This window comes from Chrysochloris asiatica, unplaced genomic scaffold (assembly GCF_000296735.1).
Source record: "Chrysochloris asiatica unplaced genomic scaffold, ChrAsi1.0 scaffold00004, whole genome shotgun sequence".
Taxonomy (NCBI): domain Eukaryota; kingdom Metazoa; phylum Chordata; class Mammalia; order Afrosoricida; family Chrysochloridae; genus Chrysochloris; species Chrysochloris asiatica.
This window is the reverse complement of record NW_006408522.1, coordinates 23,536,178-23,557,839: the sequence shown is the minus strand read 5'-3', so window position 1 is coordinate 23,557,839 and position 21,662 is coordinate 23,536,178. Positions and strand designations below refer to the sequence as shown.

Sequence of the window (21,662 nt, the reverse complement as noted above, 5' to 3'; positions counted from 1 at the left end):
CAATGCCTACCCATAGCGATGCTGTATAGCATTTCTGAGGAGCAGCTGGTGAGCTTGAACCTTACAGTTCAAACAACTTTGCAGTCTGTTGTATTAACCCACAGCGCCACACCAGGACTCCATATATATAATGTAAAATCAAGTATAAATGGACACCAGATAAGACTGCAGGAAAGTGTTGGGTTTCATGGATTCACTTTTATCTTTACAAAGGTTTCCCGAAAGCAGCAGTGATCAACCACCACCGCCTATGGCAAGTAATCAGTTTAACTACAGCAATCGGGATTAAGGAAGATGATGTCATTTATACCACTCTTCCCTTGTACCACATAGCTGCACTTGTGATTGGAGTCTGTGGAGCTGTCATGAAAGGTAAGCTTTTTCCTTCAAGAATTGGAGGCAGTCACATCTACTAATAAGCGAAGTAATACAAAATTTGACTATTTTCTTGTATATCTCTCCATATTCACTTCTCAAGACCTAACTCACATCCTTGCTTGCTGAAAGTGAAAAGTATTTAAAACATTTACTGATGAAGATCAAAGAGCACAGCCTTCACTATGGATTACATCTCAATGTAAAGAAAACAAAATTCCTTTACTGGACCAATGGAGAAAGATTGAAGCTGTCAAGGACTTCATTCTTCTTGGGTCAACTATCAACACTCACAGAAGCAGCTGTCAAGAAATCAAACAACGTATTGCGTTAAGCAAATCTGCTGCAAAAGACCTTTTCAAAGTGTTGAAGAGCAAAGATGTCAGCTTGAGGACTAAGGTGCGCCTGACCCAAGCTGTGGTATTTTTAATCACCTCATATGCATGTGAAAGCTGAACAGTGAATAAGGAAGACTGTACAAGAATTGATGCTTTTGAGTTATGGTGTTGGAGGAGAATATTGAAAGTTCCATGGGCTGCCAAAAGAACCAAAAGATCCATTTTGGAAGAAGTGTAGCCAGAGTGCTCCTTGGAGGCCAGGATGGCCAAACTTTGTCTCTAATACTTTGGGCATATTGTCAGGAGAGACCAGTCACTAGAGAAGGATATCATGTTTGGTAAGGTGGAGGGTCAGAGAAAAAGAGGAAGACCCCCAACGAGATGGATTGGCCAAGTGGCAGTATCGATGGGCTCAAGCGTGGCAATGGTAGTGAGGTTGGCCCAGGATCGGGCAGTGTTTTGTTCTTCTGTGCATAACGTCGCCATGAGTCAGTACTGACTCGATGGCACCTAACAACAACAACAACAACTCACATCCTACTTCTTCCGGAATGTCCTTCTCAGCTCTTGCCCCAAACAGAATTAATCTATACACACACTCCCTTAGAACCTCATCAGATCCTCTAACTACATGCTGCCTTGTTTTAGAATGACTTTTGGTGTGTCTTCCCTCCACTTGATCAGTACTAGTGGCACTATGGGCTACATATTGGGCTGCTAACCACAGGTTGATGGTTCAAACCTGCCAGCTGCCCCTTGGAAGAAAGATAAGGTTGGCTACTCCCATAAATAGAATTATAATCTCAGAACCTCTAAAGAACAAATCTACTGAAAAAGACCCCTTTAAAGTGTTGAAGAGCAAAAACATCACTTTGAAAACTAAGGTGCACCTGACCCAAGCCATGGTATTTTCAGTTGTCTAATTATTCATGTGAAAGTTGGGCAGTGAATAAAGAAAATCATAGGAAAGTCAGTGCATTTGAATTATGATGTTGGAGAATAATATTGAAAGTACCATGGACTGCCAGAATAACAAACCAATTGTCTTGGAAGAAGTACAGTCAGAATACTCCTTAGAACTTGGTCTCTCATACTTTGAACATGTTGTCAGAAAGGTTAAGTCCCCAGAGAAAGACATCATGCTTGGTAAAATGGAGAGTAGGCAAAAAAGAGGAAGACCCCCAAATGAGGTGAACTGACATAGTAGCAGCAACAGTTGTGAGGATGCCACAGAACCTGACAGTGTCTCCTTCTGGTGTGCATTGGGTCGCTATGAATCCAAACCACTCCATGGCATCTAACAACAATAGCAGAGTTAGTGGGATTTCTGTAGCACTACTTTATTTAAACTTTATATGATCTCTCTGTTTGTAGGTGCTACTCTTGTTTTACGGACCAAATTTTCAGCCAGCCAGTTTTGGGATGACTGCAGAAAATACAATGTGACTGTCATTCAGTATATTGGTGAACTGCTTCGGTATTTATGCAACTCTCCCCAGGTAGTATTCTCCGTATTTCAATAGCTTGTTCAAATAGAGAACGTGGGAATTCGAGTCTCTTTGGGTTATGCTTGGCTTCAGTTGATTTGTATGAATCCATTTTGGATTAGCCTAAAATTGTCTTTCATGATAAAGTGCTTTGCACTACAAACACTTCTTGGCCTGTTTTCACATCTTTTTCTGCCTACCATACCCTCTCCATTTTCCTTCTCTGTCTCCTAACAACTTGTCAAAGTCCTATTCAAATGACAGCTCATATATTAGACCTATTTGAGTCTCTCCAACAAGAGCCATTCCCTTCCCTTATTTTATTTATGCCTGTCTGTGGCTTTTGTCCTACTATAGGTGTTTGGCTTCTGTCTCCCATCTTCGCTAGACTGTAAAGCCTTTGAAAATAGGGACTAGATTGTGTCTTCTTTATCTCTTATACAAAAGCGTGGAGTAAAGTTCTACTTAATGTTGTTTAATGAATGCATCTAATGAATGTGGTCTTGAAACCAATAGAGTCCTTCACCAAATTTGGAGCAGATGCTCCAAGGTAACTCCAGGGTTTTTCAGTCCTCCTTATTAGCAGAAATCAGATATTGTTATGGGCTTGTTCAGAAGAACTCCTCCTTAGAAATCTCATGACCTCCCTCAGGACTAGATCAGGGTTTCTCAACAGTGGCTTTGCTAACACTTGGGGTCCATTAATTCGTGGCTGTGTTCATTGTAGAATGAGTAGCAGCATCCTTGGTCTCTACTACCCATGAGATACTGGTGGTACTCCTACCCAATTGTGACTACCACAGATGTCTCCATCAGACATTGCCCATGAAGGCAACATTTGCCACAGTTGAGAACTACTGGACTAAATAATACAGTAACCTCAGCAGATCTTAATTTGTTTAATCCATGCATTCAATGTAAGAAAACAAACTGAAAAGACCACTAAGTTGATAAATTGGTATTTATAAGCACCTGTTATGTTCAACTTGGGCATCCCTGGGTGGCAAAAATGGTTAAGAAATTAACTGCTAGTCAAATGTTACAGTCACGGGCCCCTTAATATTCGGGTTCTTGCTAGTCACCCTGGAAAGAATTTGAAATGACAGCATTGGCAGTTGAACAGAACTTTATTTGCTATTGATCAAATGCAAAAATGGAGAGAGAGAGAGACCAGAATCTCACCAGGACTGCCTCCCACATGCTCAAAGCTAAGTAGTTATATATTTTGATTTATGCTAACATTGGAGGGAGGTTTCTTAAGAAAAGAGGATTTCCAAAAACTTGGAGGTGTTAAGTGAGGTGTAGGCTGGGAGTTGGCACTGACAACTTTTCTTCTAAGTGGAATCAGCAGCTAGGGTACATGGAATTCTTGACATCGCTTATTATGGGATGGTCTAGATTCTTGTAGTATCTTTGGCCTTTGGCTGTGGGTGGCTGGTTTCATATAAAATAACTCCTGGTACCAGATGATCAGGAGTCTTTTTCAACACAGCATGGGATGAACACTGCAATGATCTTTTCTGAACCAGTAAACAGAAAACTAGGCCTTATGATCATCAAACAGTCTTTATAGTTGGATTTTGGGGGCTTTTCTTAAGCCTCCAGTTATCTTACTGACTCAACTGAATTTGTTACTGAACTAAAGGCATCCTTAAGCCTGGGTAGGAATTCTACAACCTAGCTGGTTGGCTTTAGTAGGAGGTTCAAGTCCAACCAGAAGCATCTCAGAAGAAAGTTTAGAAATCTACTTATTAAAAAAAATTATAGGAAAAATAGAACTAAAAAATTATGGGATTTTTTTTTTTTTTCAGAAACTGGGGAGTGGCCCAGCAATCTGTTTATTTTTTTTGTTTGCTGTTTTTGTTTTCATCGTTATTTTTAAAAGCACAATGCTTTATATTTTGTGTTAATGTTTACTTTTTTCTTCTTTATTTTTTTTACCTGCCATCCAAGTTAATGCATATCTACCCTCTAGCAAGAGAATATTTCTGCTTTCCTCAGCCCCCTGGTAACTATTGTAGAAAGTTTCTTTTAGCATGAAAACCTTTTCTTGGCTTTTTACAATAGTGTCTCATACAATATTTGTCCTTCTGTGATTGACTAATTTCACTCAGTATAATGTCTTCCAGGTTCATCCATGTTAAAGCTTCATACAAATGTAACAGTAAAAGTACCACATACACTGTTAAGTATTTTAAATGAATTGTCATATGTCATCCCCATAGATAATCCCATAATAATAGATAAAGGGGTGTTTCCTAGATTCATTGTTACTCTTCAATGAGAATAATGGAATTTTTCCATGGCCTTTTGAAGTCCGCTTGTATAAGGCCTGTCTCCCCTAGTTAAATGAAAGTTCTATTCAATCAGGGGCTGTGTTCATTACAACTTCTCCAGCCCTGAAAACGATATTTGGCATATCACAGGCACTCAACAAATTTTGCTGAATGAACGAACCTCAAATTCTTGCTCTTGAAAAATGTACGATTAAGTTGAGGTAGGTAAATGTTTGTACTTGGCACATATTATTCTGATGTTTTTGGCAGACTTCACAGATTTATGACAAAAGGTGATAATTAGCTATGAGCTCGGTAAGAACCTTTTTCACAGCAATTCCTCTTGATGTAATTATTGAGTTCTCTTCACATTAGTATTCCATCAGGTCTTTAACATTACATGTCTCTTTATTAACCTCAGAAATTCATATGTGGCCCATCTGTTTGACTTCTCTTCTCTACCTTAATGGCACACCCCCCCTGTCAGTTAGAAATATCATGGGGAATTCATATTGTTTCTGTAAATTCTAAGGTGCCACCTTTAGACGTGAAGAAGCAAACATGTTTGTGCCTAGCTCTCTTCAGGCTCACAATAAGGTGAAATATTAACTAGTGTAAATATGGGAAATAAAAGGCAACATTAATATACAAGTACATACTTATATTTTCAAACTTCTTCTTTCCCTTATTACAGAAATCAAATGACCATGTTCATAAAGTGAGACTGGCAATCGGAAATGGCTTGCGAGCAGATGTTTGGAAAGAATTTGTCAAAAGATTTGGGGACATTCATATTTATGAGTTCTATGGTGCCACTGAAGGAAATGTTGGATTTGTGAATTATACAAGAAAAGTCGGTGCTGTCGGAAGAGAAAACTACCTACATAGGGTAAAACTCAAACCAAAACTAAATCCACTGCCATCAAGTCAATTCTGACTCATAGTGACCCTTTATAGGGTTTCCAGGGCTGTAAATCTTTATGGGAGCAGAAAGCCTCATTTTTCTCCTGAAGAGTAGCTGGGGGGTTTGAAATTCGACCTTGCTGTTAGCAGTCTAGTGCTGCTTCAAACAAGTAGGAACCATGTCTGACTTCCTTTGACTCTATAAACGGGAAAGAGAATAAAACTCAAAATCAGCCCAAGACTGATTCCTATGAGGTGAAGGTCAGACATGCCTCCACCCTGTAACCTTCTTTACTTTATTCTGACACCAACCATCCCTCCCTCAGCACTCTCTGCTTTACATCTGGGTTCTATAACCCATGGCAATGGCCACATAGAACTCATAGCAATACTCACAATCATGGGGTTTATTAGGGAAGTGAACAGGGTGCAATTTAGGATCAAAAAACAACTCAGGACGCTGCAGTTCTCCCCTTAGGAACACCTCTTCTCTGCCATACTGCAGTGAGGCATCTCACTCTTGTCTTCAGCTTCTCAGCCACATTGCCCAATGGCCTCTGCCATGCTTGAGCAAATATTACAAAGTTTGTCTCTGAATACCCAAAGGGTACATTATGCAAGCCAGGCTCCTGGGCATAGACACTCAGCTTTACTCAATTCATGGTCCTAGAGCCCGCAGCTGATCTGTCTTTCCATGCCACCATTTCTGCCATCGCCTCTGCTGTTGCTGCTTTTCTAGGTAGGGAACCAACATTCTATTCATGCTCTTCCCTCTTGATGATCCTGGGGCATCTGTTTCTGCTTCTGAGATGGCTCCTTTTAAACCTAGCTGGATGGCAAAATGAACTAATCTCAGCCTTAGAGTCCTGTACACTTTATTTCCATGGTCCTACCCAGTCACTTGGTAGGAATTAAGAAGACTTTGGATAGAAAATCCATATCAACAAAATTCAAGGTAGCACAAGTGCTTATCCTACAACACCACCAGGATTCCTACAGAGGATAAGTACAATGGAAAATGAGAGGATTTCTATAGCCAGTTTTCATGATGCAGACCTTTCTTAAAAGATACTTCAAGATGATATCATTGTCAGAATTTCTTGCAGCATCTGAGCTGACATTGTCTCTGGATGTATAACCAAGAAAAGTTGTGCTCACTCTCTGATCTCAAAAACTCAGAGACCTCCACTTTAAACATCTTAATTAGTTTGTGTTCATCGCAGCACATTATGCTTTTGCCATCTGCAAATAATGTGATACTTTCTTCATGTCATTTCTACTTGGATATGATTAAAACATCCACCTGTCAGCTGTCTGTGGTGGCTTGCATGTTGTTGTGAAGCTAGAAGATATGCCACTGGTATTTCAAATGCCATAAGGTATTTAAATGGTTCTTTCTCTCATTGGGCTGTGTGCCCAGTTTTCTTCATTGTTGTCAAGTGGAAATAGAGGACTTTTTCATGACGGACAGGCTTCATCAGCACTTCCAGACTAAGACAGTCTAGAAAGAAGGAGGGAGGTGGACTGCTTCTTAATAGTTAGCCACTGAAAACCTAATGAATAAAAGTGGAACATTGTCAGATATAGTACCAGAAGATGAAATAGAACCAGAATATGGTCACTTATAGTGCCAGAAGATGAGCCCCTCAGGTTGGAAGGCACTCAAAACGAGACTGGGGAAGAGCAGTCTCCTCAAATAGAGATGACCATAATGACAAGAATGTAGTAAATGGAGTACATTAATTGAATGATGGGGCACAATTTAAAATGAGGAGAAACAACTGCAAACATCCATTAATAACTAGAGCATGAACTTTATGAATCTATGAAAGTCAGAAGTTGTCAAAAATGACATGTAATGCATGAAGATTGATATCCTAGGCATTAATGAGCTGAAATGGATTGATACTGGCCACTTTGAATCAGACAATCGTACGGTTTACTATGCTGGGAATGACAAAGTGAAGAGGAATGGCATTGTATTCATTGTCAGAAAGAATATTTCAAGGTCTGTCTTGAAATTCAATGCTGTCTGAAATATGTCAATATTCATATGATTACAAGGAAGACCAGTTATTCTATTTTTTTATAATTCTAAATACATGATAGAATTTACTGAGTTAAAGCTTCATACAAATGCAACAGTAAAAGTGCCATATACACTGTTAAGTATTTTAAATGAATTGTTATATATCATCCCCATAGATAATTTGAAAGGTAGTCATTATTTTCTGGTGTAAGAAAGAGGACAGTAAGGATTGCAAGTTTAATGAATGTGTCCACATCTACATAGTTATTAAGGGACAGATTTAGAACTTACACATATCTTTTGAGACCTCAAGGCCTTGAACACTATATGGTAGGCACAATGATTTGGACCCACAGGATCAGAAATACTGCCATCTCCTTAGAGGGTGAACGTAATTATTTCCTAATCTTAAGTGCTTCTCCGGAAGGGAACAATATAAGGGGCTTCAAAAAGTTCATGGCAAAATCCCATTATCTTTTAATTTCATTTTCCATGAACTTTTATTTCAAGTTTTTATTGTGAATTGAGTAATAGTTTATATGGGAGAACATCCGTTTCATATTTATCATTTCATTGCAATGATTACAATCTCCTCCGTGAATCACCATTCAAAAGTATGTGATTCTATTCCCTCTGGTTTTGTTGTTGTTGTTGCTGTTGTTGTTATTTTAGGGGGATAACACAAAAACACTCAGGATTATATAACCATTTAAACAACCACATTCTGCCCTCCTAGCCACCAGCACACAGCTTTTCTCTTTCCATGAGTCTAGAGTCTTCAGCTGCACTTTCTCTCCATGTCTTCATCTCTGCGTCCATCTCTGGAATGGTCCCATATTCTGCTTGTGCTCTTCTCCTTTGATGGTCCTAGGTAAGATTAACTACTCCCCCCTTTTTGTTACAGTTGTGACAGTAGCAATTAGTCATGATAACAATTATTCACTATTGAATCATAAGAATCTTATCCACATCTCCTTTCATCTAGACTAGATGAAAACTATTCAATGGGGATTCTACATTCCCTGCACACTCTAATACTAAACTCCGTCTTGAAAACTTGCAAGCCAGTCACTTCGTGCCTTTATCAGTTATTACTTCTATTATTCAGATTTACGCACCAGTCACTAAAACCAGTGATGGTAAAATGAAAGAAATCTATCAAATTCTTCAGCCTTAAATTGATCAAAGATGCAATCAAGATTCATTGATGATTACTGGTGATTGGAATGCAAAGATTGGAAACAAAAAGGAGGCATCAGAAGTTGGAAAATATGACCTCGGTTATAAAAATTATGCTGGAGACCAATGATAGACTTGTGCAAGACAAAAGACTTATTCATTTCAAATACCTTTTTAAACTACATAAAAGACAACTATACACATGGAGCTCATCAGATGGAAAACACAGGAATCAAGTTGGCTACATTTCTGGGAAAAAACAATGGTAAAGCTCAATATCATCAGCGACCACCATGCCAGAGGCACCTGTGGAGCAGATCTTTGGTTATTCATATGCAAGTTAAGGCTGAAGCTGAAGAAAAAATTAAAATAAGTCCACAAGAGTCAAAATATGACCTTAAATATATCCTACCTGAATTGTAAAACCAACCCAAGAACAGAACTGATGCATTAGACACTAATAAACAGAAGACCAGAAGAGTTGTGGGATGACATCTAGAATATCATATAGGAAGAAAGCAAAAGGTCATTAAGAAGACAAGAAAGAAGGTAAAGATTAAAATGGATGTCAGAAGAGACTCTGAAACTTGCTCTCTAACATAGAGATGCTAAAGTAAATGGAAGAAATGAGGAGATAAAAGTGCTAAAAAGAAATTTTCAAAGGGCAGTTCGAGGAGACAAAGTCAAGTATTATAATGAAATGTGAATAGACCTGGAGTTAGGAAACCAAAAGAGAAGAACATACTCAGTATATCTCAAACTGACAGGACTGAAGAAAAAATTCAAGCTTTGATTTTCAATAATGAAGGATCCTAATGGTTACTCCATACGATAAGCACTGGATTGTGAAACCAAAAGGCCCGAGATTTGAGCCAGCCCACCACTCAGCTGGAGAAAGATGACGCTTTCTGCTCCCATGAAGATTAAAAGCCTTGGAAACACTTGTACAAGGTCACTATAAGTTGCAGTCAACTCGATGTCACTAAACAACTAAAACAACAATGGGTAAAATAGTGAATGATGCAGAAAGTATCAAAAGACGATGGAAGGGATACACAGAATCTCTGTACCAAAAAGAAATGGTCTGTGGTCAACCATTTCAAGAGGTAGCGTAGATCAAGTGCCAGTGGCACTGAAGGAAGAAGTTCAAGCTGCACTGAAGGTAATGAAAAAAAAAAAAAAAAAAGGCTTTAGAAACTGACAGAATGCAAATTTAAATCTTTCAACAAACTGATGCCGCACTGAAGGTGCTTCACTCATCTATGACAAAAAATTTGGAAAACAGTTACCTGGGAAACTGGAAGAGATCCATATGGGCGCCCGTTCCAAAGAGAGGTGACCCAATGAAATAAAGAAATTGCTAAATAATATCATTAATATCACATTCAAGTAAAATTTTGCTGAAGATAATTCAAATATGGTTGCAGCAGTACATCAACAGAGAACTGCCAGAAATTCCAGCTGGATTCAGAAGATGGAGTGGAACTAGGGATATATCATTGCTGATATCAGATGGATCTTGCCTAAAAACAGAAAATACCAGAAAGATGTTTCCTTGTGCTTTATAAACTATGCAAAGGCTTTCAACTGTGTGGATCATGACCAACTATGGATAACATTGCAAAGAATGGTTATTCTAGAGCACCTAATTTTGTTCGTGAGGAATCTGTACAGAAACAAAGTGGTGGTCATTAAAACAGAATAAGAGGCTACTGAATAGTTTAAAATCAGGAAAGTTGTGTGCCAGGGTTGTATCCTTTCACCATACTCGTTCAGTCTGTATGATGAGCAAATAATCCAAGAAACTGGAATATATGAAGAAGAGCATAGCATCAGGAAAGGTGGAAGACTCATTAACAACGTTGCTTGCTGAAAGCAAAAAGGACTTATGTATGGATTGTACCTCAGTGTAAACAACACAAAAGTCCTCACAACTGGACTGATAAATAACATCATGATGATGGAGAAAAGGTTGACGTTGTCAAAGACTTCATTTTGCTCATGGAAGCAGCAGTCAAGAAATCAAGTGACGTATTGCACTAGGCACTCAGAGAATTTTTTTAATTTCTTATTGGCCTAATAGCATGTCAGGCTGGGACATAGTAGAAACTGAGACTGTTTGTTGCTGTTGTTGATTCTCAAAGAGATGAGTTACAGGGAAACTTCTGTTCTAAACCAAAGTGAGAACCTTAGGAGCTGGTGCTGTATGTAACGAGTTCTTTCCTTTCTCATCATTCCCTGCCAGGTTTTCTTGTCAGTTTTTCTACTTTAAACAAAACCATATTTTTTAAAACTCCAAAAAGGAGATACTTGACTATTAATGTTGAGCAATCCATTAGTTACTGCCCAGAAATTTTTTGCATTCTTACAAATAAGCAAGATCTAATTTGTTGGCCATGAATCCTCCTTGCTTTTTAGTGAAGTTATAGGATTTTATTTATTGAAGCATATGATCCATTAAGGAGTACTGATGGTACAACAGTTAATCCCTCGGCTGTAAACTAGACGGGTGGCAGCTCTTCAGACCCACCAAACTCTCAAGGGACAAAAGACCTGGCAATCCGCTTCAGTAAAGATTACAGCATAGGAACGTCTCTGGGGCAATCCTACTTTGTCACAGAGAGTTGCCATGAGTTGGGACCAATTCAATAGCACACAACAATTGGCTAACTTATAACATGGACTTGAATATAAATTTGAAATGGTCATAGTAATCATGACTAATTATTAAATCCAAAAACTCTCATATATGAATTTTTCAACATGGAAATTCATATACTTATTGTTTTTACTGAATCAGTTAAATTTAAATTATTATGCAGTTCATTATAGTACCTACTATTTATAATGGCATTTTAATAATTTTACTATCATGGGAATAAAGTATATAATTTATTTGTAAACATATTAGCGATAAGCGTGATGGAAATATTGGGGAACTGTTAATACTGATGTTCGAACAACCTACTGTGCATAATTAATGTCACTGAAAGGTTTGTATGAGATTATAGAAATGAGTCCTGGTCTGGTACTGTAGGATAAGCACTAGTCTGCTAACTACAAGGTTGGAGGTTCAAAACCACCAGCTGCTTCTTGGAAACCCTATGCAGGATCATTATGAATTGGAACCAACTCCACAGCACTTACCAGTAACAAAAATTTTGTTTCCTCTATTTTTACAATTTTTTTTTAAAAGAAAACTTTTTAGGAGAATATCAAGGAAAAGCACACACACACGTCAAAGTCAAAAGTATTGCTACAAAATCATAGAAACTTATGTTAGGCAATAATATCAAAATATGAAGCTATTGTTTCTTAACATATCCTCCACCTAGGTCTACACACGTTTGTGGCTAGTGTTTCCATCTCTTCAATTCACACCACGTCAAAATGGCACTTTAGGCTTCCTCTAGGGACTCCAATGTCTTGGTTTTAAATGTTGAGTTTTTGTTATAGAAATTATGAGAAATGATCAAGTTACTTCAAATAAATCCTCAGTTAGAAAGTTAAAAAAGCAATCTAGGAAGCAAAAACATCTGTTGTAGTGGTTGTTGTTAGGTGCCATCCAGTCAGTACTGACTCACAGTGACCCTATACACAACAGAATGAAATACTGCCTGGTCCTGCACCAACCTCACAATCATTGCTACACAGGAGCCCATTGCTGCTGCCACTGTGCCAATCCATCTCATTGGGGTTCTTCCTCTTTTTCTCTGACTCTCCACTTTACAAAACATGATATCCTTTTCCAGGGACTAGTCCCTTCTAATGTCAGAGGTATGAAAGATGACGTCTGTCCATCCTGGTTTCCAAGGAGCATTCTGACTGTACTTCTTTCAGCACAGATTTATTTGCTTTTTTGGCAGTCCATTTTACTTTTGGAGTCCTGGTGTGGCACTGTGGGTTAATGTACCAGACTGAAAAGCCATTTGAACTGCAAGGTCGGTGGTTCAATCTCACCAGCTGCTCCTCGGAAACCCTGTACAGAGTCGTTATGGATCAGAATCGACTTGACAGCACTTAACAACAATTGTATTTTTAATATTGTCTTCCAACACCATAACTCAAATGCATCAATTCTTATACAATCATCCTTATTCACTGTCCAACTCTCACATGCATAGGAAGTTACTGAAAATACCTGACTTGGGTCAGGTGCACCTTAGTTCTCAAACTGACATCTTTGCTTTTCAGCACTTTAAAGAGGTCTTGTGTAGCAGATTTGCCTAATCCAAAACGTCATTTGATTTAATAACTACTGCTTCCATGAGTTTAGATGTTGGATCCAAGTAAAATGACATCTTTGAAAACTTCAGTATTTTCTCTATTTATCTTGATGTTTTTATTTGTCAAGTGGTGAAGATTTTTTTTTTATCTACATTGAGGTGGAACCCATAATGAAGACTGTGGTCTTTGATCTTCATCAGTAAGTATTTTAAGTCCTCTTCGCTTTCAGAAAGCAAAATTGTACCATCTGCTTCCTCCAATCCAGAGACCACATTCTTATTCATATAACCTTCTCAAATTATGTGCACATCATACAGATTGAATAAATATAGTGAAAGAAAACAATGGCTGGCATACACCTATGCTAATTTTAAACCAGCCAGTGTTCCTTTGTTCTGTTCTCTAACAACTTCCTCTTAATCTTTGTATAGGCTCTTCATAAGCACAATTAAGTGTTCCGGAATACTAATTTTCTGCAACATTGTACATAGCATGTCATGATTCAAACAATCGAAAACCTGTGCATAGTCAATAAAGCTCAAATAAACACCTTTCTGGTATTCTCTGCTTTCAGTGAAGATCCATCTGACATCAGCGATGATATCCCTCATTCCATGTCCTCCCTTGAATCCGTCTTGAACCTCTGGCAGTTCTCTGTCAATATATTGTTGCAGCTGTTTTTAAATTATCTTTAGCAAAATTTTACTTGCATACAATATTAATTATATTGTCTGATGATTTCCGCCTTACTTTTGGGTCATCTCTCTTTGGAATGGGCACTGATATGAATCGTTTCCAATCACTTGGCCAAGTAGCTGTCTCCAAATTTTTTGATGTAGATGATTGAGTGCCTCCAGTGCCACATCAGTTTTGTGAAACATTACAATTTGTATTCTATCAATTCCCAGACCTTGTTCTTTGCCAATGCCTTCAATGCATCTTGGACTACTTTCTTCAGTACCATTGCTTCTTGATCATATGCTACCACTTGAAATGGTTGAACATTGACCATTTCTTTTTGTTACAATGACTCTGTGTATTTTTTCCATCTTCTTTTGACACTTATTGCATCATTCAATATTTTGCCCATTGTTGTTGTTGTTGGGTGCCATCAAGTCGGTACTGACCCATAGCACCCTTATGCACAGCAGAACGAAACACTGCCCATTCGTGGGCCAACCTAACTATTGTTGCCATGCTTGAGTCCATCAATGCTGCCACTTGACCAAACCATCTCACTGGGGATCTTCCTCTTTTTCTCTGACCCTCCATTCTACCAAACATGATATCCTTCTCCTGCGACTGGTCCCTCCTGACAATATGTCCGAAGTATAAGAGATGAAGTTTGGCTATCTTGGCCTCCAAGGAACACTCTGGATGCACTTCTTCTAAAACAAATCTTTTGATTCTTTTGGCAGCCCATGGCACTTTCAATATTCTCCTCCAACACCATAACTCAAAAGCATCAATTCTTCTATGGTCTTCCTTATTCACTGTCCAGCTTTTGCATCCATATGAGGGTATTGAAAATACCATGGCTTGGGTCAGGTGCACCTTAGTCCTCAAGCTGACATCTTTGCTCTTCAACACTTTAAAAAGGTCTTGTGCAGCAGATTTGCCTAATGCGAAATGTCATTTGATCTTGCTGCTTCCATGAGTGTTGATAGTTGATTCAAGAAGAATGATGTCCCTGACAACTTCAATCTTTTCTCCATTGATAAAAAATGTTGTTTATTGGTCCAGTCATGAGGATTTTTGTTTTCTTGACATTGAGATGTAATCCATACCAAAGGCTGTGCTCTTTGAGCTTCATCAGTAAATGTTTTAAGTCCTCTTCACTTTCAGCAAACAAGGTTGTATCATCTGCATATCGCAGGTTGTTAATGAGTCTTCCTCCAATTCTAATGCCATGGTTTTCTTTATATAACCCAGCTTCTCGGATTATTTACCTTCAATATTGCAAGTCAAGGCTTCAATTTTTTCTTCAGTTCCCTCAGATTGAGAAATGCTGAGAGTGTTCTCCCCTTTTGGTTTTCAAACTCCAGATGTTGGCACATTTCATCATATTTGACTTTGTCTTTTCCCACTCCGTTTTGAAATTTTCTATTCAACTCTTTTACCTTCTCATTTCTTCCACTTGCTTTAGCATCTCTATGCTGGAAAGCAAGTTTCATAGTCTCATCTGACATCTATTTGGTCGTTTCCTTCTTTATTGTCTTCTTACTGTCCTTTTGCATTCTTCATGTGTGATGTTCTTGATGTCATCCCACAACTATTATTCTGATCTTTGGTCTTTAGTCTCGAATGCATCAAATCTGTTCTTAAGATGATCTCTAAATTCAAATAGAATATGTTTAAGGTCATATTTTGGCTCTTGTGGACTTATTTTAATTTTCTTCAGCTTCAGCCTAAATTTACATATGAGCAATTGATAGTCTGTTCCACAATCTGCCCCTGGCATTGTTTTGGCTGATGCTGTGAGCACCAGAAGACAGGTGGAGAATGTTCCTTAGCTACTTTACTTATAATAGACCAAATTAGAAATAATACAAGTGCCTATTAATAGAATAGATGAATACATAATATTTTATTCATATTAGGAAAAACTGCACAATGATAAAAATAACAAAACCCTGGTACACACACTGGCATGAATGTCCCAGACATTCTTTAAGGTAAGTAAATATGTTCCATCTGGTAATCATGTGCACCCTGAATTTCAAGCTGCACCCTGAAAAATAGTGTAATTTATGTGTTTTATTGTGTGTATATTATACCAAAAGAAAAAACAGTGACAGAATTTACCCTCAAAATTAATATTTTTATTTTGTTAGAAATTTGTGTCTTATGAGCTGATAAAATACGATGTTGAGAAAGATGAACCTGTCCGAGATGAAAATGGATATTGCATCAAAGTTCCCAAAGGTACCGTGGACTTCTGTTAAATTAACTAGTGCCTTTTCTTACTTTAGTCAGGGGGCTTTTAAGAATCAACATATTGTTGCTGAATTGAACACATGATCATCATCTGTCGTTGTGACATGCCCTGGAGTTGGTTTCGACTCATAGTGGTCCTGTACAGGATTTCCAAGACTGTAAGTCTTTTCATGAGCAGAAAGCCTCATCTTTCTCCTGTGGAACAGCTGGTGTTTTGAACTGCTGACCTTAAGGTTCGCAGCCCGATTCGTAACCACTACGTTACCAGAACACATTTTTCCTATTGCTCAAAATAGGAAAAAAGGTACGATAGTTAGTCCCTCATAAATAATTACAGAATGGCCAGGAAGTATCAATTTACCATTATATGTAACATAATTTTTATCCTAATGAACAATTTCTTATTTTTGAGATAATCATTTATTGAAAGAGATATGTAACTACAGTGGCAAAATTCTAATTACATTAGGTGATCTTTACTTTCCACCTTAAAGTATTTGTCTATGATGTGTGTAAACAATTATTCAGTAAAAGATTAGCTTTGAAACAATTACAATTGTTTGGCTGTATAAAGAATATACTATGTGTGTGTTTGTACATATGTTATTTAATGTACATGTGTATTCAATGCATACTTATCAGTACATGGAAAATGACTCTTTCTGCAGTCAGCTGACTGCCAGGGGGCTGTATGGCATCATTTTAAGAGAAGATTGACAATAAGATTGGCCTACTTCCAGCACATAAATAATAACTTCTTTTCTGGTGTCAGGTGAAGTCGGACTCCTAGTTTGCAGAATCACACAACTTACACCATTTAGTGGCTATGCTGGAGGAAAGACTCAGACAGAGAAGAAAAAACTGAGAGATGTCTTTAAGAAAGGAGACCTTTATTTCAACAGTGGAGATCTCCTAATGATTGACCGTGACAATTTCATCTACTTCCATGACAGAGTTGGAGATACCTTCCGGTTCGTTTCTCTGAATTATTGACTGTTGTTATTGTTGTTGTGGCTATTGGTAAATGCTGTCGCGTCTTGCCAACTCATAGCGACACTGTATAGGGTTTCTGAGAAGAGGCTGATGAGTTTGATCTACCAAAGTTAAGGTTAAACTGACCTTGCAGTCCAGTGCATTATCCTACAGCACCATCAAGTCAGTCCCCAACTCCTGGGGACCCCATGCACAAAGGAATGAAACATTTTCTGGTTGGTACTCTGTCATCCCTTTGATTGAACTGTTGTGTTTCATTGGCTGATTTTCAGAAGTAGCTTCTCAGGACTTTCTTCCTACTCCATCTCAGTCCAGAAGCTCCAGTGAAACCTGTTCAACATCAGAGCATCTGCACATGAGGTGGACAGGCTGACAATCAGATGTGAGTCTGCTGCAAGAATGACAAGAATTCTTCCACTGACTCACCACTGCCCCTTTCTCAGAATCTTGTTAGCTTTCAACAACTCATAGTGACCTAAATGTCCAGAGTAGAACTGCTTCATAGGGTTTTCAAAGCTGTGATCTTTTAGAAATAGATTGGCAGGTCTTGCTTCCAAGGTGACTGTGGGTGAGCCGGAACCATCAGACTTTCAGTTAGTAGTTCAGCACTTAACCATCTGTACCAACTTTTTCCTCTGAATATATGAGCCAAAATAAACACAAGCACAGTTTGACTTAGGTTCAAAATTGGAACTGCATTCTGCTTTGGAATTATTCTTATTATAATGATATAAATTACATGCTTCATTTCCTTATACATTTTACCTCATTGGAATGCATGTTCCATCTCCTGTATATTCAGAGTACAAAGTGAATACATGAGACATATCTGTGCAGAGCACATCCTGGTTCTGATGAGAATAAGAAATGTTGAGTTTAATTTATGGAGTCTAAAAGACTTTGTCCATCCAGCATTTCTTATTTATCCTCCATGCTTGGTGGTTACTCTTAGGACAGCCAGAGAGTTCGTACTGTTTCCAAACATGGGACTTCTCTTTAGATGAAAGCAAATTCAAATTAATGTGGAGCTATAGGGCTTCCAAAGGAGCTCTGGTAGCATAGTGGTTACAAATCAGGCTGCGTGCCTCAAGGTCAGCAGTTCGAAACTACCAGCTGTTCCACAAGAGAAAGATGAGGCTTTCTGCTCCTGTAAAGATTTACAGCCTCGGAAACCCTGTACAGGGTCACTATGAGTCGGAACTGACTCCACAGCACATAACAACAGCAGCAATAGGGCTTCCAAGGAGTGGGTGGTGGATTTCAACTGCAAACATTTTGTTTAGCAGTCCTGAAGCTCCACAAGAGTACTACTCAGCTAGATTGTTGTTGTTGTTTAGTGCCATCGAGTCAATTATGACCCATAGTGACTCTGTATAGGGTTTCCGAGGAGTAGCTGGTGAGCTTGAAGTGTCAACCTTGTGGTTCAAACTACTTTGCAGTCCAGCACATTAACCCACAGCGCTACACCAGGACTCCATAGGTGCCTTCAAAACAAAACAAAAACATCCAATCAAAACAATAGCACATGAGGGGATCTACCAGGCCAGTTAAATTCAAGTCAATTCAGAAGGTTCTAGTGGCCGTTTTGCGTTTTTTTGTTGCTGTGGTGGTGGTTTTTATTTCAAAGGAGTAATCATAATAGATTTTCTAAATGGACGCAGGACAATTAGGGGGCTTCTTAGGGAAAAGATTTCAGCAAATCGAAGACTTCATTGTTGAGAAAAAGGGTAGGAAAGTTGCACCAAGGAATATTTTTCCATCATGATAATACATGCAGTAGAGTAGATTGCTTTGTTGTTGTTGTTGTTGTCATTGTCAGTGTTGTTAGATGCCATTACATTGGCACGAACTCATACTGACCCTATGCACAACAAAACACTGCCCCATCCACACCATCCTCACAGTAGTTGCTATGCTTGTGCCCATTGTTGCTGATACTGTGCCAGTTCACCTCGTTGAGGGTCTCCCTCTTTTCATTGTACCTCCACATAATGTCCTTCTCCAGGGACTGATCTCTCCTGATAGCATGTCCAAAGTATGAGAGATGAAATCTGACCATCTTTTGGTTGTGCTTCTTCCAACACAGATTTGTTCTTCTGGCAGTTCATGGTACTTTTAATATTCCTCTCCAACACCATAACTCAAAATCATCAATTCTACTGTCTTCATAATTCATTGTTTAATTTTAACATGCATATGAGGATATTGAAAACATCATGGTTTGGATCAGGCACACTTTAGTCCTCAGACTAACATCTTTGCTCTTTAGCAGCAAATTTGCCTAATGCAATGCATCATTTGATTTCTTGACTGTGGCTCCCATGAGTGGTGATGGTAGATCCTGAGCAAAATGAAGCCTTTGACAACTTCAATGTTTTCTCCAATCATCATGATGTTATTTATGGCTCCATTGGTGAGGATTTTTGTTTTATTTACATTGAGGTGCAGCCCATACTGAAGGCTATGATCTTTGATCTTCATCAGTAAGTACTTTAAGTCCTCTGTGCTTTCAGCAAGCAAGATTGTATTATCTGCATATCACAAGTTGTTAATGAGTCTTCCTCCAATCCTGATGCCACAGTCTTCTTCAGATAATCCAGGTTCTCAAATTATTTGTTTAACATACATACTGAAGAAGCATGGTGAAAGAAAACAGCCATGGTACAACACACCTTTCCTGATTTTAAACCATTCAGTGCCCCCTTGTTCTACTGGAACAACTGCTTCTTGGTCCATGTACAGGTTCCTCATGAACACAATTAATGTTCTGGACTGCTCATTCTCTGCAGTGTTGTCCATAGCATGTCATGAACTACACAGTCAGAAGCCTTTGTGTAGACATCTGGTTTTGGAGGCAGGAGAAGCAGAGTCAGGTAGGAGAGGCTCCATTGGGGGAGGTACAGAGTCCAAGATAAGGTACTTTCACAGAGCAGCTCCAGAGCTCTGGATCTAGTATAAGGTGCAGGGCATCAGTTTCACGCCCACTGGTAGGGAAAATCACTGTATAAAGGAAAATATTGCAATTTCGGAATTGATCAGGACGCAGGACTCTCCCTGCGACCACTCCCACCCAGGTTGAGTTCAGAGAGTGGGGCTACAGTCAGACTGATGCAGTGATACAGCATTAAAATCCACACAGAGACATTTTGAAAAAAGAGGAGTGGGGGATTTCTACACATTTCTTCCTCCTCTCCCCTATCGCACCCTCTCTGCCCAGCCCAGACACCTTCAGGCAGGTTGGCATGCACCTCCAAAAGGGTCCAGCGTTGAGCACACAGTTTTCTCACAGCACAGAGAAGAGGAGCCCCTTTGATCCCATGGGCTGATCCTTTGGTGGCTGTTTATAACATCTGACTCTGGAACCCAGCCCTAAAGTTGACCTGTGCAGAACCCTTTATTCGTGCCTATCCAGCAAGAAAAAAGCAGGACTGGCCATACAGAAACCATATGAACACTCTGTAAAACCCCAACATAAAAGACAAGAACCAACACCAGCTACTACACACGAGGACACAGCTTTTTCAAGAATTATGCTGTGCACACGTGGACACCTAAGTGACCTTCAAAGATAAAAATAGTGGACAATCTTTCTCCCATTAAACTTCTCAATATTAATTTGTGTACCTCCACAGTAGTGCCTAGAGGAGGGACCTGAGCAAGTGGACACCCCCATCCACTGCTGGAGGTGTCTACAGTGTATGCACACTGACCTGCACAGCAAAGGCTATTGGTCAGTTGGCTACAGTTTTATTTTTGGTTTTGAGTGGTGGTTTTTGTCTCTGATTTTCTATTCCTTCTGGTTTTGGTCTTTTTGATCACTCTTTTTTCCTTGAGGTGGGAGCTTTTGCTCCCTACGTTACCCAAGAAGAGAGAGCAATCATGGCCATATAGCCAAGTTGCAAACATACCCCATAATATCCCACCATTGGGATAGGAGCCAATACCAGCTGCTAAGCATTACACATGAAAAGGGAAGCCTATCTTCAGATCATATCCACCAGGAGACACTCAGTAAGCTTAACAGAAACATACATCCATGTAATCATTAAAAACCCACCTAACTACTGAAAACGTCCAAGAAAACACAACAAAACATGTCCAAAAACAGAAAACAGTAACTGAGACCAATGATCTGGAGGCAGACACAGACTTATCAGTAGAAGAAGAGCAGGCTTTGGATCTACCTGAGAAGGAATTCACAAAAATGATATGGAAACAAATTCAAATGCTCTGAAAGGGGATGGAGGGAAATAAGGAAGAAGTCAGGAAAGTGCTGCAGGAGAAATCAAACAAGAAAGATACAGCATTGGAAACAATTCAAAACCTGCAAAAAGAGTTCCAGATAATTAATAATAAAATATCAGAAATGGACAATACACTGAAAGGGCAAAGAAGTACAACCGAAGAGATGGAAGCCAGAACGAGCAAGCTGGATAGAAGAGCAAGCATAAAAAAAGATGAAAAAATCTGAAGAAAGTCTAAGATTAATGAAGAAGAATAACTTAAGAATCATTGGTATTCCAGAACAGGAAGAATCACAGAAGTCCAAAGAGGAAATAATTGAAGAGCTTCTGGAAGAAAAAATTCCTAACATCTTGAAAGATGAGAAGATAAACATTCAAGAAGCCAAACGTACCCCAGGAAGGATAGACTACAAAAGAAAATCACCAAGACATATCGTAATCAAGCTCTCCAAAATCAAAGACAAGGAAAGAATCCTAAAAGCATCCAGGGAAAAGAGAAGTGTCACTTACAAAGGCAAGCAAATCAGATTAAGCTCTGATTTCTCAGCAGAAACCATGCAGGCAAGAAGGCAATGGGGTATTGCATAGGACCACTACTGTAAAAGACTAAGAAAAAGAAATTATACTAAAAGGGGGTAGGGGGAAGTCTTTGTTGGTTGTTGGGAAGTCGGTGA

General features: G+C 38.9%; 1 protein-coding gene across 2 annotated transcripts in view; it reads left to right on the top strand.

The window, feature by feature from the left end:
• The window catches only part of LOC102812047 (very long-chain acyl-CoA synthetase-like), a 64,594-nt gene that overhangs the window by 18,980 nt on the left and 23,952 nt on the right, over positions 1-21,662 (top strand). Inside the window, exons 3-7 of one of the 2 annotated variants that reach the window (XM_006831661.1) lie at positions 214-372; positions 2,088-2,212; positions 5,171-5,365; positions 15,649-15,739; positions 16,524-16,722. In XM_006831661.1, coding sequence (XP_006831724.1) covers positions 214-372; positions 2,088-2,212; positions 5,171-5,365; positions 15,649-15,739; positions 16,524-16,722 — 769 coding nt within the window. The remainder of the gene's footprint in view (positions 1-213; positions 373-2,087; positions 2,213-5,170; positions 5,366-15,648; positions 15,740-16,523; positions 16,723-21,662) is intronic. The other variant, XM_006831662.1, reaches the window with a different exon arrangement.